At 39.0% G+C, this 17,785-nt stretch overlaps 1 protein-coding gene across 9 annotated transcripts in view; it reads left to right on the top strand.

Moving 5' to 3' along the window:
- The window catches only part of Pnt (ETS transcription factor pointed), a 115,982-nt gene that overhangs the window by 80,883 nt on the left and 17,314 nt on the right, over positions 1–17,785 (top strand). For 8 of the 9 annotated variants that reach the window (XM_083079601.1, XM_083079599.1, XM_083079602.1 and 5 more), the window contains 2 exons: positions 930–1,136; positions 5,245–5,511. In XM_083079601.1, coding sequence (XP_082935727.1) covers positions 930–1,136; positions 5,245–5,511 — 474 coding nt within the window. The remainder of the gene's footprint in view (positions 1–929; positions 1,137–5,244; positions 5,512–17,785) is intronic. The other variant, XM_083079606.1, reaches the window with a different exon arrangement.

Raw genomic sequence — 17,785 nt, 5'->3', positions numbered from 1 at the left:
CTTTTCGAAATGTTAATTTATTCGATTGAATTCTCGTTAAATGGCACGTTTTTACGATTTTATTCATCTCTCATTTTTATAACACAATTCTATCAAAATATTTATTATAATGATATAAATGCATAAAATTATGCACAAAATATTAAAAGAAAAACATTTCACAATTTTGAGAATCTTTGTTTTGGAGACACCCTGTGTATTTCGATCTTTACGAGGCTAGACCTCGGATCGTTCGACCATCCTGTTGGCGTCGTAAGTGTTAAAGGACGGTTACGAGATTGTGAGAGCAAAGCTGTATACATTAGCAAGTCGCTACGTTGGTAACTTCTGTTTGCATTATGAGCCGAACTGTACTTTTACGCAGCGAGATACCACGAAACAATGCAAGACACGCGTGCAAATATGGGCGCGCACCTCAAATGGGACATTCCGATGTTTCTCGGTATCGCTTCCACCAAAGATGGCCGGCTGGGCCTGACTAACGATCGCGCCGTCAACGGACGAACGTATGTCGTCGTATAATGTTCGCCGTTTCTTCGATGACTTTCAGCGGGGCCTTAACGAGCTCGCTCTCGGATGACCGCCACATCTGCGAGAATCCAAATTACTCGGGAACCCAGAATCTCCCAAAGTCTGCTCTTACTGTTTAAAAGGCAAACGGCAATCCAGGGAACGCGACCCCGTTTCTTGAGAAAATAAACCTTACGTTATCACCATTTTCTCAAAATAGTCGGCGAGAGACGTGACAGCCTCGTCTCCTGTTCGAGATTAAGGGTTGGGATTGAGATGGATACGATCGCCTAGTTCTCTGGTCCTTTCTTATCGCCAGGATCGCGAGACCAGGCGATAAGGGGGGGGTCGAGCAAGGATAGAATCCACCTAGGAGGTAGCTGCTAAAAAACAATCCGGCTCTTGTTTTCTTTTTTCAGACCCGAGGCAATGGTCGGAAACAGCTGTCGCCCATTGGCTGCAATGGGCCATCGGGGAGTTCTCCCTGGAGGGTATGCCGATGCAGTCGTGGCAGCACATGACTGGGAAACAGATTTGTGCCATGGGGAAGGAATCCTTTCTAGCACGTACCCCCACCACCTTCATGGGCGACATCTTATGGGAGCATCTCGAGATCCTGCAGAAAAGTACGTGCTCCTTTTTCGTATCGTCTCGTCCATCAATTTAATCCAAAATGAAAAATAGAAGTTATCGTTAAAAAAATATAATATACTTTACTTGGATTCTTACGTAAAAGATTATTATATGTAACACGTATAAAATCGAGGGAATATTTTTTTTAAGTAGCTTGATGAAAATGGATCAATTTTAAAGTCGGCTGGATTCGATATCCTAAAAAGATTATCAATATCAAAAATTACTATCCATTCAGCACAGACCATTGTTGTTACATTGCAGCAATATTGCTATGTTGCTGCAATATTGCTGCAGTATTGCGATGTTGCTGCAATGTTGTAGCAATATTGCGACGTTGCTGCAATATTGCAGCAATATTACGATGTTGCTGCAATATTGCAGCAATATTACGATGTTGCTGCAATATTGCTGCAATATACAATCCCTCTATAATTTTACTGAAAATTTTTAATTATATTAACTCTGGATTACCAAAATTGAAATTTCTAATACGAGTAGATAGTCTGACATATGATTGCTCATAATTTAAGTGCAAGGCTCTCAATGAGTCGAAATTAACGATATTTAGCAATATAATTTTTTTTTCATTAGAAATTACATAAAGATAGCGATTTGAATGTCGATGCGTTTCTTACAAGCGCCGGGACCCCGCGTCACAAGCGCAGGGCTAATCGTGCAAGAAGCATGCATTGCGCCCTTTTTGCGGCAGCCACCTTCCGTCGAACAAAACTGATCGAATTTCCGTAAAATCGCGACGTTACGGCGTAACATGCCAGCAAAAAGACTAACGGCGGACAACGACAAAAGGACGATAAAAGAAGGGCGGGTGGCCGACTCTCTTCTCCACCTCCTCCTCCTCCTCCCTTCTCTCCCCCCAGGTATCTCGCGTTTCGTTGAATCGAGGCCCCTCGTTTTTACCTTGGTATCCGCAGCGCGAACCGGAGAATGAGAGGCGTAGGAGAAGAAAGACGGGGCGCCATAGAAAGAACTCCCATCCCGGATATCCGCCGAGGATACGGTGCAGCGGCCATTGCCGCGGCCACTTGGACGCTTTTCGGGGATGTACTCGCGTGCACCAAAGAATTCACTCGAATTTCAATCTCGCGACGTACCGTCAATGGTCCAGGGCCTAGAGGTTCTCGTTCGGTCCCTCCTATTTCAATCCCTCCTCCCCGCCCCCTCTCGTGCCCCCTTGTTGTGGTACGTGCGAGCTCAAAACAGCAAGTCAAGTTCGCTGTAAACGCGCGTTCGAGTTTCTTAACAAAGCAGGGAAAATTCAAAGGAAAAGTATCCGGACTCTCCAATATGAAGAATGGATGGATCTTGGAGTGGGAAAACGATGCAAGTGCAAAAATAAAATATCTTGTTTTTTATCAATCTTTTTTTTCAATCTCCAAATTCACAACGAAATTTCACGTATCTGTTCCAGAATCTTTCTCAGAAAGATTTACGGAAAAAATAATCAGCTTTATTTTCTTTTTCATCTATTTAGCGTCTCTAGTTGAACCTACTCGAAACAGTTGTATTTGGAATTGTTTTCGGAAGATTAAATAATATTAACAAACTATAAGTATCTTTGATATTCTAAAAGAATTTTAATAGAAGACGAGAAAATTGGAATTATAAAAAAGAGCAAGAAAGATGAATTTTTTTGTAAGAGGGGCAGAGAAGGCTGGGATGAAGGGGGGAGAGTTGAGAAGAGAGAGGAATACTGATGGAGGAGGATGGAAAGTTTAGGAGATGGAGATGCAGATCGTACGAAATGACGAGGCAGGAAGCTGAGATATTCGCCTATGATTTAACTCCCGTTAAGCAAAACCCCGCACTTCCTTATCGATTATTCATGTCGCCTCATCATCGGTACTGCAACCTCGGCTTAATCGTCTAGCGCGATCTAAGGACGACTATACTAACGGTAACTCTCCACAAAACTCGAGATTCGTCTCGAGTACGTAATTTGTCTCGTGCCGAAAGGGAGCGTGAACAAAGTAGAATTTTCTACTTTAGGCTCGAATTTAACCTAGTTTATAAAGAAATCTTGCAACCTGGAAAATTCTGATTTTGATGAAACTACACATATGTGGGGGAGGGGGGTTAATAAACGAATTTAGAAATTTTTAATGGCGAAAAAATGACTCCACCTTCATAAAGTGACTTTTTGCTCTTCTTTTCAAAATTATTTGAGATATCAAAAAATATTTTATACAAAAATTTGTGATAAAAATACCTCTATTTAACCACATTAATAAAATTTTGAAAAAATTATTAAAACAGATTTTTTTCAAAATTTTATTAATCAAATAGAGGCATTCTTATCATGAAACTTTTGTAAAAAAGTTTTTGTAAAAAACATGTTTTGATATCTCGTCTAATTTTAGAAATATTATTGAGAAAAGAAAGAAAATCGTAAGAGGGGTGACTTCAACGCTTAGAATCACTTTTGCGCCGCAAAATTCATCTATTTACCTCCTCTGCATATGTGTAAAGTTTCATCCAAAAGAATCTTTCAATTTAAGATTCCCTTTTTCCTTGAGGATCAAATATTATTCATCTAAAACAAATCGATGATTCCCTTTACTTGATAAAATTCAAATAATAAAAAACTATTACTATAAAATTTCAAAATCCCCAAAAAGTTTTAAAAATATTTTCTCTCGCTAGTTTAAAGTTTGATCATAATTTTTCATCACCTTGATCATCGACCATCACCTGCGATTCATCAAAATTAGGAAGGATAGTCTCGCGAAATTTTGATGAATGGCGGGACGAGGGTTGAATAAAACCGTCATTGTTTCGCTCTCCAGTCGTGCAACTTGCAATTTATTATTGTGTTACGATTGTGAACAAGATAGAATCGGCCGTGCCACGTGATTCCCCTCCGACCGGGGGCGACGGTAATTTAACTGAGGCCTAGCGTGCGCCCAGTCGCGACACGACGTGGGTAATCGCTTTGATTCCGCGAATGAGAACGGATGTTAGGAAACGCTCTTGCGTTGTATAAAAAAGTAGAAACTAAAAAGTTGTATGTATCTTCCTGTCGTAGAGCGATACCGATCGGAATCACGGTGAAATTCATTAAAGCGACGCGTGTCGCCATCACCGAGACGAAAGATTGATCTCTTTTTTTCCCTTTTTAATTTTAAAATCAACAATTTCCTCCTCGTTTTACCCGTAAAATCATTCATAAAAATGCCATTTTTTGATTATTGGAAACATTTTTTTTTCAGTAAAAAATAATCTGAGCTCGTATCTTAATTTTCTCTAGCACAAATTAATTTCCAATTCCGACGATGGTCCCAAAATCACTTGAAGAAACGTCATTAATGGGAGAATAAAGAGGCGATTTCGGGAGGCGAGATAATTCGCAAAGAGCGAAGGAGCGCGAGACACGTACTCGGCACGTGCGTTTTGCATTTCTAGTCTACGATTGTTCCACGAGAATTCCTAGAAACGTAGAAACGCCGACGGTGAATCACGCGCGTCTCCTTCGCAACAACCCGGTGTTCGCGATGATGACAGTGCTACACTCGAGATCGTTAATCACGATTGCGCTCGCGCACAATCACCGCTGGGGGAATAACTTAATGACAACGGTGCGCAACATTTTATTCCTGTCGTAATATCGCTGAAAAACCGTACGAGCATCGCACGTGCCGCGCGCGATAACTATTATCGTATGCGCGCTCAGATAAGGCTCAATTATTACGATTAACATGTGCGCTATCCACGAGGCGCATGCGACCATTCATGCGAATACATTCATGTATACGTCTCGTCGAGGGTCTTCATTTTACGAACCTCGCCCACGACACTCTTGTTTACTTAAGACTAGTCGAATCTTGGGAATCTTGGGAATCTTGGGAATCTTGGGAAGACCAGAAAGCAACGCAAATTCTGATTAAGTAATGTTATTTGGATTTATTCTTGGGGAAAAGTTATTGATTAGGGTTCTGCGATTTGTAGCGATTCTTAGACGCGGAGTAAATTAAGATTCCAGAATAGGAGCGGACTTAATTAGACACGCGAGAGCGTAGGAAGAACATAAAGAGAGACTAGAGATGCAGCCCGGTTGAGAATTGATCTCCGTTTTACATTCAGATGTCGACGCAGCGAAGGCCTCTCTGGAGAACGTGCCGGCGAACTTGTACGAACGCGTATGCGTGCCAGATTTAGGTGATTTTGTGGGATACCAGGGTGCCGGCCATCATCAGGTGGCAACACCAGAGCATAAAAACCCGTCGACGCCCGCCAATTCGGCCACCTCCAACTCCTCCGGTCCTCCTCAGAGCGCCACGCAACAACAACCCCCGATACAACCCTCTTCGGCCGCGGTGTCCCTGCCATCGAGACAGTATCATAACGATGGTAAGTCCACTTTTTCTATTCCTCCGCCTTTTCCTCCGCGAATCATCGCTCTTGGGGTGGTGTAGGGATTCTCTATTAGTGATGTTTCTTGACGTCACTGGGTATATCGAACAAAATTTTTTTGTCCAATAGTTGTGGGAGTTTCCGAGGCTTTATTATCGAGGCTCGAATCCTGAAGACGTCGAAAAATTTAATCAAGGGTGCGAAGAGAGATGTAAAATGCTCTCGCCAACCCAGCTAAAGTCGAGTAAACGTGCGCGTAAAATAAAGAAAAGAGAGACTGGCGGGTAATTGCGGCGACAACCACGTTTCAAGTCCTCCTTTCTTTTCGAATATCGATAATCGGTTGCATACAACGCACGCAATGAGCGGCTAAATTACGCGACAAGCCGTTTTTATTTATTTCCCTGATTGCAAGTGCAAACGAAAGCGTGGAGGAGTTTCTCATTGTTACGTCAGAGCGACTGATAACATCTCTCACGTGTTGCAAACGCAAACCTCTCATTATCGTCACTGTTCGTTTCTCATTTAACGTTTCTTCGTCATCGTATACCCGTCAGCGACAAGTCGCGATTTCACCGACACGACGTCTAGAAATCGAACCGTCGAATATCCAGTCTCCTTGTCAGGGGAGGGGGTTGCAAAACTCAATACGTATGCCTCGTTAAAACTTACGACAAGCGATAAAAGAGGGTGAAATTCGATCGAGAAGATCCCATCCTCAAGATACCTTTAGCTGGCACATTTTCAATTTTTACACGACATTTCGTTTCGTTCAACTCTAAAGAATTTACTTCTTATCGTAGATAAGCACTCTGGAAATCTTGGACAATGCGTTGCTACATAATATCTGAATAACAAATGAACGAGCTATCCCACATGATAGTTTGGAGATAACATCGGGGATGACGTAAGCTATTCGCGCGGCACATTCAAACTCATTTTTTTGGAATAGCTCGTGGAATAACTCTCTCGCTAAGCTATTCTATTCATTCACACAAGTTTTCAGAACGGTATCTTTTGAATCGCGGCTTCTCTCTATTGCGATTCATGAAACAAAAAGATTGCCAAAGATACGGCGCGACAAGTTCTGTAAAAACCGAGCTTCGATTCAATCGAGCAAACGTTTATTGCATAATAAATTTTGTTTATTATTTTATTGTTTACAATCTAAATAATTTCGTAAAAAATTATTTACATTGTAAACAATTTTGTACGAAATTATTTACATTGTAAACAATAAAATAACGAAATTTTGTCAAATTATTATTTACAATGTAAATAATTTTGTACAAAATTATTTACATTGTAAATAATAATTTGACAAAATTTCGTACTCGAACTAAGAATCATATCGTCATCCCTCGGTTGGGAATTTGATTTTTATTCCACTCGAGGTCGCAGAAAATGAGTGAAAATATCAACGCCAACGCTGGCGCAATCCACATGTAAAATTTGCCTGTTGCTGTGTTCTTGTGACGTGGAAAATGGTTGCATAAAACTCGCGATGCGCGCTACATAACTCACCCAATTTTCCATTTAGCCATCGACGTGTGATCGTCTATCTGGCTTTGACCGAGTTACTTTCGTCATATCCATATTCGTGTTTATCCGTCGTAAGATCGTAAGCATTCATCATTATCGCGCTGAATCAACTTTCCCCGAGTGCGTTTTATTTATCTTTTTTTTTTACACAATATATCAATGCGCTGTTGAAAGAGATTGAAATCTCTGTCAGTGCACTTGTGGAGTTGTATGGTATCTCGATATTTGATAACACAAAATTCAAGAGCTGCGAAAAGTGAACGAATGTTAAAAGGTTTTTTTTTTTATATAGGATATCCCAATATTTTTAAAATGTTTTTTGTCGAAAATGTTTATTTTTCAATAATTTTCAAGTTATACATAATTGAAAAAGAAGGGCTTTTCAGAAATTAAACTCTGTGAAGCCAAAAGATTAATAAAATTAAATAAAATATATTGTTTAAAATGTAATTTTAACAAAATATTAATTTAAAATATGATGACTCTAAAGACATGAAAAAAAGAAAGATTTCCCTCTCAACATTTTCAATGAGAAAAAATTAATTTTAAATCGATTAGAGAATTTATTAGAAAAACATCCGATTTTTGGATATTTTATATTGATACAAAAATCCTCAGATTTCATAAGCTTCAGGTATTAATTGACGATGCAATTAAAACTGCAATTTCGCGATCTTTATCAATAATCGAATGTCGAATTATAATATTCAATATTTGATATCTCAAAATTCAGGAATTTTTTTTACATAGAATGTCTTAATTTTTGGACAATTTTTTTCTCGAAAATTTTTTGTCAATTTTCAAATTATAAGCGATGGAAAAATAAGAACCTTTCAGAAACTAAATTCTATAGAGTCAGAAAATTAATAAAACTATATTCTTTGGAATATAATAATTTTAGATAAAATTTATATTCTAGTAGAATTTTAATTTAAAGTTTGATTATAATAAAAAAAGTTGGAAGAAGATTATTTTCGCTAAGAAAAAAATCAATTTTAAATCGATTAAAGAATCCGCCATTAGAGGAACATTTGGTTTTGGAACACTTTATACCGACAAAAAAAATCCTCAGAGAGAGAGACTATAAGCTTCAGGCATTAGAGACTGTACTTGCAGCTATGCAATTGAAATTTCAATTTCCTTATCAATGGCTGAAAATCCGTCATTCTGAAGCCGTGCATCGCGTAAAATCGAGTGCGTTGATGTCGGAGGAATGGAAGCAATTGAAGCCGACGACGGGACGAAACGGAACAGAATAGAACCGAGCCGAGCGAGGCATTATGAAGCGAGTCTCTTCGTACATAGGTAACAATTACCCTGGCGAGGGGCCTTACGTCACTGCAGCAGTGACCGTGGGTGAACGAGGGAAAGTCGGGCTCTCTACACGCTCCGTCGCGGACAATGGAGACGATTCGCTCGTATGTGTTCGTCTTTACACACGTACGCACGTTAATGAATGCGCTCGCGTTATATCCCTCGCCTCTATCCTGATTTCGATCGCGTTCCGTCTACGTGGAAAACAGAATGAAATCAGCGTCGGAGCCTCTCTGAATTGAAACTTGGCTCCTAAGGAGATTCTCGAGTATTTACAAGAGAATAAACTTTGCCCGCCGATATTCTCCCTTTCTTTCCGAGAGCGAGGTCTTGTTCATTGTATGCAACTCTCGCCGAAAAGGAATAAATTAAACGAGCAAGAAATGTTGGAGAGGTCTGGAGTAATGTTGTAAATGTTGCCGATATTTTAGGGAAGGTATAAATAAAATATCAAAAGGGGCTTTGGTCTGGCAATCGCCGACACACGCGTATGAGACATCAAAGGCGGATTTCGGAAAGTTTGACAACCGCTGACTGATACCCGCTCATGCGACACGCTAAAGTTCCCCGAAGCTCCCGGCTGGTACCGTATAATATACGGACGTCTTCGTTACAAAGCGACCAACACAGACGTATAATAGACTCATTATTTCTGCTTGCTAAAGCACTGTTACGTTATGTATCACGGCTCTTCGAGGTCTCTGGTTCGACTCTCGCTTATCCTCCTCGCTTTCGACCTCCTCGTGTCGGAACCGACGTATCGCGCCGTTATTTAGGGGAATCACATAGTGTCGAATGTATAATCTTCGATTGCGCAATTGAAAAATAGGCTCGAAATTCATGCTTTAAACTTTGAATTTGAATAACCAGGCTTGTGTGTTGAAGAAATCTCTTGAAAATTATTTTTCACATTTTTCTATTACTTTTTATATAACTATTTATGTAATAATAATAATCCTTTCGATGTAGCTTGGATTCATATTTTTTTATAGCATACATTGTTCGTCAATTTTTTAATGTATCAATTGACAGCGATAGTAGAGCCTTTTCCCGTCCCTTTTTTGGGATGTATTTTGAGGATGTATCAGCGATGTAGCACGCGCTGTCTATGAAGGTAACTCACTACTTCGTGTCACGTACATGTCGTGCCTCTAAATGCGTGTGCATAAATTAGCGACAGCGATCGCGGAGACGAAAACGATCTCGTCGACCGAGGAAGGTCAGGTTGGCAAAATTCCATTCGATTTTTTGGATAAAATCCGTGTCAGTAAAAATCAATATTTTGTAGAAAACGATCTTTTATTAAAAATGTTAAAATAAGGAGAAAATCCTTTCATTGATATTTAATTGAGAAAGTATTTTCTAATTTAAATTAAAGTTTAAGTTTTATCCAAAATATATTTAATATAATTTAAGTTTTATTCAAATAAAATCCGTAATGAATCAGGAATTGATGTAGCAAATAAATTAATTTTTTATTAAAAGATACTTAAAGGTAAACAGAAAATAAATTTATATTTATATTTATGGTAAAAAAGTGTTTAATTCTGTTACACATTTTTCTTATTAAACTAAAAATTAATATAAAATTTAGTAACATTTATATTTTTAGTTTTTAAAATTTTTTAAATTAATTAATTAATTAATTTAATAATTTTAAAAATTTCACATATTAACTTGAATTAAAAGACTTTATTATTAGAGTGATTTTTTTATTTCCTTTTAACTGTAGCTTACTATGCTTTATTAATTAAAGCAAAAATATTTTTTTACTTAAAATTATATAAATACATTTCATGTATATTATGTATTAATTATTTTTATCTGGTTTATTCCATCGAAACCGGAATTTACCATGGCTTCTTCCATTCACTGGATTTTTCCGATCAATCCTGAGAGAGATTTTCCATGCGCAAAAGTTCTCTTTCTCTCTCTCTCGCTCCGTCTATGCGGTTTACTGACCACATGCCGCCAAAAAAGGAGCGTGACGTCTATTTGATATGGACGTTTATGGTCGGAGGCGAGGTTGGTCAATCGCGCCGCAACGAATACAATGATTATTTGTTAAGCAACCCTCGCGTTTATAACTAACGGCGACGAATATGCGGCATTCTGATCGGCTCCTCTGTCTCTCTCCGTCTCTCTGATGCGTCGATTCGATAAGCGGCTTTGATCATTCGAAATTCTCCACACGTAGAAAATTTTAATAAGAAAGAATGACAGAGAGGGGAGGGGGGGTAGCAGGGGGGGTTAATCTGAATCCTTAGTTTTCGATTTGTATGTCTAACGAGGATGACACTCGTACGAAAGAGACACGTATCTTCCCTTGATAAATTGAAGTTAATTAAATAAAAAATTTTTTCTCCACAAAAATTAAACGTTCAACGTCCTCAACTCATTCTTCGCTTATCGCGCGGCCCCAATTTCTCGGCTACGCTTTCGCACGAGCGACAAGCGGCGGAGCATTCTGCAAATTGCATCTAATTTGTCAAATCAGTATGCTTAATACGTGACTATGATTATGCGAGGCTCGATAATAAAACCGCAATAATACGTTCTCGGATAGAGGTTCTTGGCTGAAGGCGCGAACGAGGCGAAGCCACGCAATTTCCTGCGTCGCGAAGAGATATACAATACCACGTTGTTGCGCGAATACACACGCACGCACGCACGCACGCACACGTGCGTCAACGTCGATATTGTGCTGTCGCAGATCGCAATACATAAAGATGTAAAGAACGATCGCTAGGGCTAGAAAGAAGTACAGACTCGCTTATAGGGATGAAGCGAGCAGAAAAAAGGAAGAAAAGGGCGCGTCGGAGAGAGGGGGAGGGAGGGGTGGTTGGCACAGGTTGTATTCATTCACTCGTTCATTCATAGTTCGTACACCGCCTCGAGGGTCTACAAAGCCTCTTGCTCATTCAGAACTCGTGACACGACCGTGTGGCGTATCCACGTGTGCGTGTGCGTGTGTGTGTGTTTTTTTCGTCCTTTCTTTCCTGTTCGTGCGTATCGTCCTCCTTCTCATCCGTCGTCATCGTCAAGGTTTTCGTACGCATACGCCATGATGAACGGCGTAAGGTAAATATACGAATGGCCGGAAATAGAAAAGTATGTTCCTCCCATAAATGGTACATAAGTGTCTCAAAGCATGAAAAATATTACAGGAATTTTTTTTTTTTTTTTTTTAGAGATTTTTACGCGTTACTACGACTACCGAAAATAATTATAACGTTAATGTATTCGTGTTTGTGTAGCAGTTAAAAAAAAGAAGTTTCATTTTTGTTTGATTATTCTTTGAAAATAATCCACCTTGTAATTTATCATGTTTTCGTAGTATAAATCGAAAATTTTCGCAGCTAGATTATATCTGGTGAATTTTCAAAATTAAATAAAAACGTAAAAAAAAATATATATATAATTTCCTTTTCTACTATTAATAAATTATTAAAATTATTTAATAAATTATTTAAATTATTTTATAAATTATTAAAATTATTTTATAAATTATTTAATATTATTGCAAAGACATGAGACACTATTTCGGAATTGCTATAATAATTGTAAATTGAATAAAATTTTTTTCTATTAGTCAACAAGATTATAAAACACGTCTGATTCGATATTGATACGTTTACCATAATTACAAATGTAAAAAAAATTGTGAACAAGGAGCGACTCGAGGAACGAGAGTAAAAGCGAGTCGAGGAGAGGGGGAAGGGGGGAGGGAGAGAAAAAAGCAGAAGCGATATTCGGAGCTCACGTTACAACCGGAAGTCGTTGGGCAGGGCTGGCTGGTAGTAAAAGGAAAGGGGAGGGAGACCTACCCCAATACCACTTTGGGACGGCAAGATAGTTTTATAATGTTCCCGAGTACTCCTCCCTTAATGCACTCGGTAAATGCACCCTCCTCAAGAACCGCCTCGCCGCGGCATTGTTGCTCACTTTGAGAGTGTGTTTCGATTGAGAGGAGGAAGAATCGCGCACAGATGTGGAGGAAAGAACCAGATCGTCTTGCGTGACTAGTTCCTTCGAGTGTACGTTATAATAGCAATTCTCCTCTCAGCGGATTTTTAGTAGATTTTATACGAACAAAAATGTTATATATATGTTATATAAAAATATATGTTATATATATGTTATATATATGTTACATATATGTTATATATATTTTTTTCTATAAATATCTGCAAAATGCAATTAAAATATGCATTTGTACTCATTGAATATTCATTGATATATCGAGTACTCATCGCAATAATTTTGACAATAATTTATATTACATTTGAAAAAGAGGGAAATTTATTTAAAATCTATATTGGAGATATATATAGTTTTCAAATTTTATATTGTAAATAATATTTCTCTAAAAATATTATGCACACATCAAAACTAAAAGATTCTAATCTAAAAAAATAATTTGTTATTAACTATTAAGATAATTTATTATTAAGATTCAATTGTGCACCAGCAATTTTGATAATATCTAGATAATAGAAAAAAAAATTTATATTAAATTGATTGACGAGTTTTAGCTATAGAACCTCTCTCGACACGAATTTATTCAATTTATAATATTTTTTTCGATGATAAAAATCTAGTCTCCCTTTCAAATAATATTCAATAATAATTATTTCCCAAAAGAAAATCCCATCTTTCTTTCCGAGCAACGAGATGCATCCCTCCTCGCATCGGAGGGGGCAGGGAGGGGGATCAATTGCGATACGCGGGACGATCAATTAGATGACAGGCCTAAATGGAAAATAGAAAAACGGACCACGCGCCGTCTCTCTATTCGGATATAGGCCCGGAACGGTAAAAGCGCGCGCGTTCTTATTGTGCCGGCCCTCGTAAGTCCCATTACTATTGCCGGCCGGGCTATACGAACCGAGAGAGAGAGAGAGAAAGAAAGAAAGAGAGAGAGGGAGGGAGGGAGGCACGAGAGACGTAGGGGAGTGAGCGCTTCCGGTCCCCTCTGCATCACGTGCGAGACCGCCGCCGAACAGAGAAACCCCCGTTGCCCTCGCCTCTCGACATCCGGTCCGCTGCGCGCCTCCTCCATCCCCCCCGCCTCCCCCTCTCCCTTCCCCTCCCCTCCCCTCCTTACCCCTCCGGTCACAGCCCCCTCTCGAAAATAGGCTAGGTCCTTCTCGACTCGCGCCGAACGTGCGCGCGTTTACTATAGTCGCGGAGAGGAGATCTAAACGATCCAGCGTGACGAGACACGCATTATCGGGGACCGAGACAGTTTTTTTGTCTCTTCTAAAGTAGAGATGTAAAAAAAAAAACAGATTTTTTTCCTAATGGAAAACAAACGTTAAAAGAAAACGAATTTGATTTTTTTTTTGCATTATTTTTTTTATCTAATTAGTAATGAATTTATTTTTCTTTATATTTTTCTATTAATATAATAAAAAAATCTCTAAGGTTTTTATATTTTTAATTTATCTTTTTTCGAAAATAATTTTATAACGAATAAATGAGACTTGCGACAAATTATGTCAAACAGGACATGATTCGAATGATCTTCAGATTTAGAGATGCATAACACAAATGTTTATTATGCAACCAATTGAAAGTTATCCGAATTGTGTCGTGTTTGATATCATTTTAATCTCAAAAATCTCATTAATCTATTAAAATTATTTTCAAACGGAAATAAGTTAAAGATGTAAAAACTTAAATTTATTTTATTATATTAAAGTAGAAACTAAGGTACATTTTTAAATATTACAAACTGTGTTCTTGTATTTATTCAAGTTCAATTTTTATTTATCTTTGGAGAGTTTATCTAATTAAAAAATAGTAATTACAATATAGTCAATTGAAATGCGATGTATATTTGAAATAGTGGTGGTCAATTCAAATCTGTCATCTAAAAGATGAAAAATAATTTTAAAAATCTTGCAATAATCAAAATATAAAGATGTTACGTATCTGAAAAAAAAAATAGTTTTGAAAAAAGACGAAGCTTGTTTTTTTCACATGAACCGTATTTTATGAAAAAACGTTTTATTTTATATGCATCTCTATTTCTAGGTATAAAAATAATTACTAATAAAACATTCAATGCATATAATATATATTCGTTAAAATAGAAATATTATATAGACCTTTTATAATTTGGCGTATAAAATTGTATTTAATATTAAATCAATTTTTTAATCCCGCTTTAGTCAGTAAAAATACCAGAGAAAAAAAATAATAACGTTTATATCTTGGTATGAGTCGGTAAGATACCTTTTTTTTACTGTAAATTAATCCATTATTAATTGATCGATTATTAATTTAATTCGTACTATTTTCGTTGTGTTCTCTCTCAATTCACAATTTTAATATACAATTAAATTTGAAAGATATGGAACTCAGCTTTATATGCTTGTTACAATAATCTTATCACTAATACAAGCGCACTACTTTGTGCGAATATATCTCCCTTTACATTTAACATCATACAAGATAATAATGAACAAAAGATTAAAAAATCAGGTCACACGATTGTCGTTGGTTTTATTAATGTAATAACGCAATTATTACGATCGTGTCTTTCATCTCCCTACGTCAATATTTTTGAAAAAATTTATAATTTATAATAAATAATTTATTTATAATTTATATATTATTTCTTTTAATAAAAATATTTATTTGTATATTTTTTTCTGTACAATATTTATATATATCTTTTACTACAGAAGAAAATGTCTTAAGCGAAGTGAAATAAAAAAAACAATTATAAATAATAATTTCTATATAATAACTTTTTTAATATCATCAATACAATTATAATCTGAATCGTGCCAATCGAGGAAATAGCGTTGAAAATAAAAATCTCTCTATTGGAGAAAATCAACTAGAAAACGTCACTTGGAAAATATCAAACGCCGGGTAACAAATTTACGCACATACGCATAAAATATTCTGGCGACGCAACGACGAGAAAGAAAAAGAAAGAAAGAAAGAAAGAAAGAGAGAGAGAGAGAGAGAGAGAGACATCGGTGGCAGCAGGTGGTTGAAGCTCCGAGGGGGCGTTTTGCGCTCTCCCTTCCTCTCCCTCGCCATTACCCCCTCCCCCCGTCCCCTCTTCCCCTCTCGCCCAGCTGGCGGCTGCGTTTCCTATCTCGTCCCCTCCACGGCAGCCCCCCACCCGGGGTGCTCGTGAACTCCCATCTTCCACCTCCATCGCGCGGCACCAATGCGACTGGGGGAATAGTCGCGGCACCCCGCTGGCGGAGGGGGAGGGAAACGCGATGGAGGATGAAAGGGGAGGACGGGGCGGGCGCGCGAGCGAGGAGATCGGAGACCGGAGAGCGGAAACGGCACGGCTCTTCGTCGCAGTGACACGCGCGCCCGCGTCAAGTGGAGGAGAGTGTCGTGAGGAGCGCACGCGAGAGTAACCTCCAGTGCGGTGCTTCAGTCATACCCGGTACGTGCTCTTCGAGCAAGTTTCGGTCTCCGTCTATCTTGTGTGCCTATCTCCAGCTATTGGTTCGTTCCCGAGTGACGTATACAGCGGTAGACAGCCGTCATCGAGGCTGGTGACGGGTTGGTGGGTTGGCGGATCGTCGCAAAGAGCGATAGTAAGGTTCAGCAGGTTGATGCACCTCCGGGAAATTTAGTTGGTCCGATTTTGCGGGACTCTAGACGCGACAGTGAGCATAATCGAGGGGTGGGGGAGGATTTAATTCCATCGCGGGACGCAGTGAGTAACTAGTGAGGGATATTGGAGGATCCAATTCGATTGTGGTTACATGTAACGCGAGACTGAAATGGAAAGTGAATGATTGAGGAAGTTAATTTCAATCCTGGTCGAGATAGGAGCGAGTGTAGCAAATAAAAAATTGATTGATATAAATATCTCGAAGACCAAACTCGATTCCCCACTTTACTCTGGGATATGGGATTTGAACAAGGATACCAAAAAGATACCTGAGGGCTGCCGAACAGCTGAGTCAACGAAAACCGAGGAGGATCGACCAGCGGCGAGGTGGGACACCTGTTGCGCGCCCCGCGGCTGACATAGGTGCAAAATATCCCGGCCGAGGAACTCGAGGACCTTTTCCCCTCGGGAAGGATCATCAATCGCTTCACCAAATACTCTCATCAACGCCACTTCGGAGACAATCTACGCCGCCCGCGAGGATCTCGCGGGACAGGCGGTCCTGGATGCTCGACCAGGAGGATCTAGTCGTCGTGATTGCGGCGGTTGCTGACCGGGTCATGCCAAACTCCCTCATACGCGCCATCGTCATCATCGTCGAGGAGTGACCAACGTCGTCGTCGTCGGACAATCGAAGACGACGTCACGGCGGACGTCGTGAGCGTCGGGACGTCGCGGCCTTCGGGGCAGGCGCCGGTGATAATAGTCGACGCATACGCGGCCAATATCAGCAGCAACAGCAGCAGCAACAGCAGCAACGGTAGCAACGTCAACGCGGTCGCGTCTTCGGAAATGGTGCTCCAGATGCTGGACACGCTGATGACAGGCCACGAACCGTTCTACGCCGATTATCCCGCGTACCAGGAGGCGGAGCCTCTCACCAGCCATCATCCGCATCATCAGCATTCGCATCAGCACGCGATCACGCGCAGCAACACCAGCGTGGTGCCGCCGGTCTCGCTGGACGCGACCACCCACACGCCAGGTATCCGTCCGTCCAAGGCTCTCCATTCCCGAGTCGCGTATCGCGGTAAAGAATCTCGACGGTTAAGGCATTAATGCCTCGGAACGATTAAGATAGAAGTCTACATACACGTGACTTCTGAAATTTCAATTTCTATTCTAAATTTGTGAGGCAAGAGTCTGGCAGGATCACCGAAAAAAGAACGAAATATCATCCGTTTCGCTTTTTAATCGATATATCAAATATTTATAGCAATAAAAGGAAATAATATTAATCGAGAAGAGCAATGGCGATCTGAAATAGAAGACAAGGATTAAAAGAAAAATGACTTTGCATAAGGATATTTCCATTTCTTCTTCTCGTAGAAATTAATTTTTAAAGATCATATAATCATATTTTACATATTAAAAAATCTTTAATCATTCCAATTTAAATTCTCTGACCCAAGTAAAATCCAAATAAAATTCAATCGCAAAGTATGAGAATCAATATCTTGCGCAAAAGTAAGCAAGAACTTTACATTTGCACATTGTAGCTCCAAATAAATATATTCATTGTTTAAGCGATATTATAGTTTCTAATTCTGCCGATATCGAACGATTGCCTTTATCGTATGACAGGTCAAGTGTCAGATCCCGTATATACGTGGAATTATTTATTACAATTATGTGATAATTCAGAGAGGGTTTTCTTTTAATCCAAATGACTCACAAGATACATTCAAGAATTTTTTTATTCTAATCAATTAGAATAAAAATTCAATACATATATATATATATATATATATATATATA

Source organism: Camponotus vicinus, unplaced genomic scaffold (genome assembly GCF_025532165.1).
Source record: "Camponotus vicinus isolate PSW18456_S1 unplaced genomic scaffold, iyCamVici1.0 SCAF_10, whole genome shotgun sequence".
NCBI lineage: Eukaryota > Metazoa > Arthropoda > Insecta > Hymenoptera > Formicidae > Camponotus > Camponotus vicinus.
The sequence above is the reverse complement of the archived record's forward strand: the minus strand, read 5'-3'. Positions and strand labels throughout refer to the sequence as shown.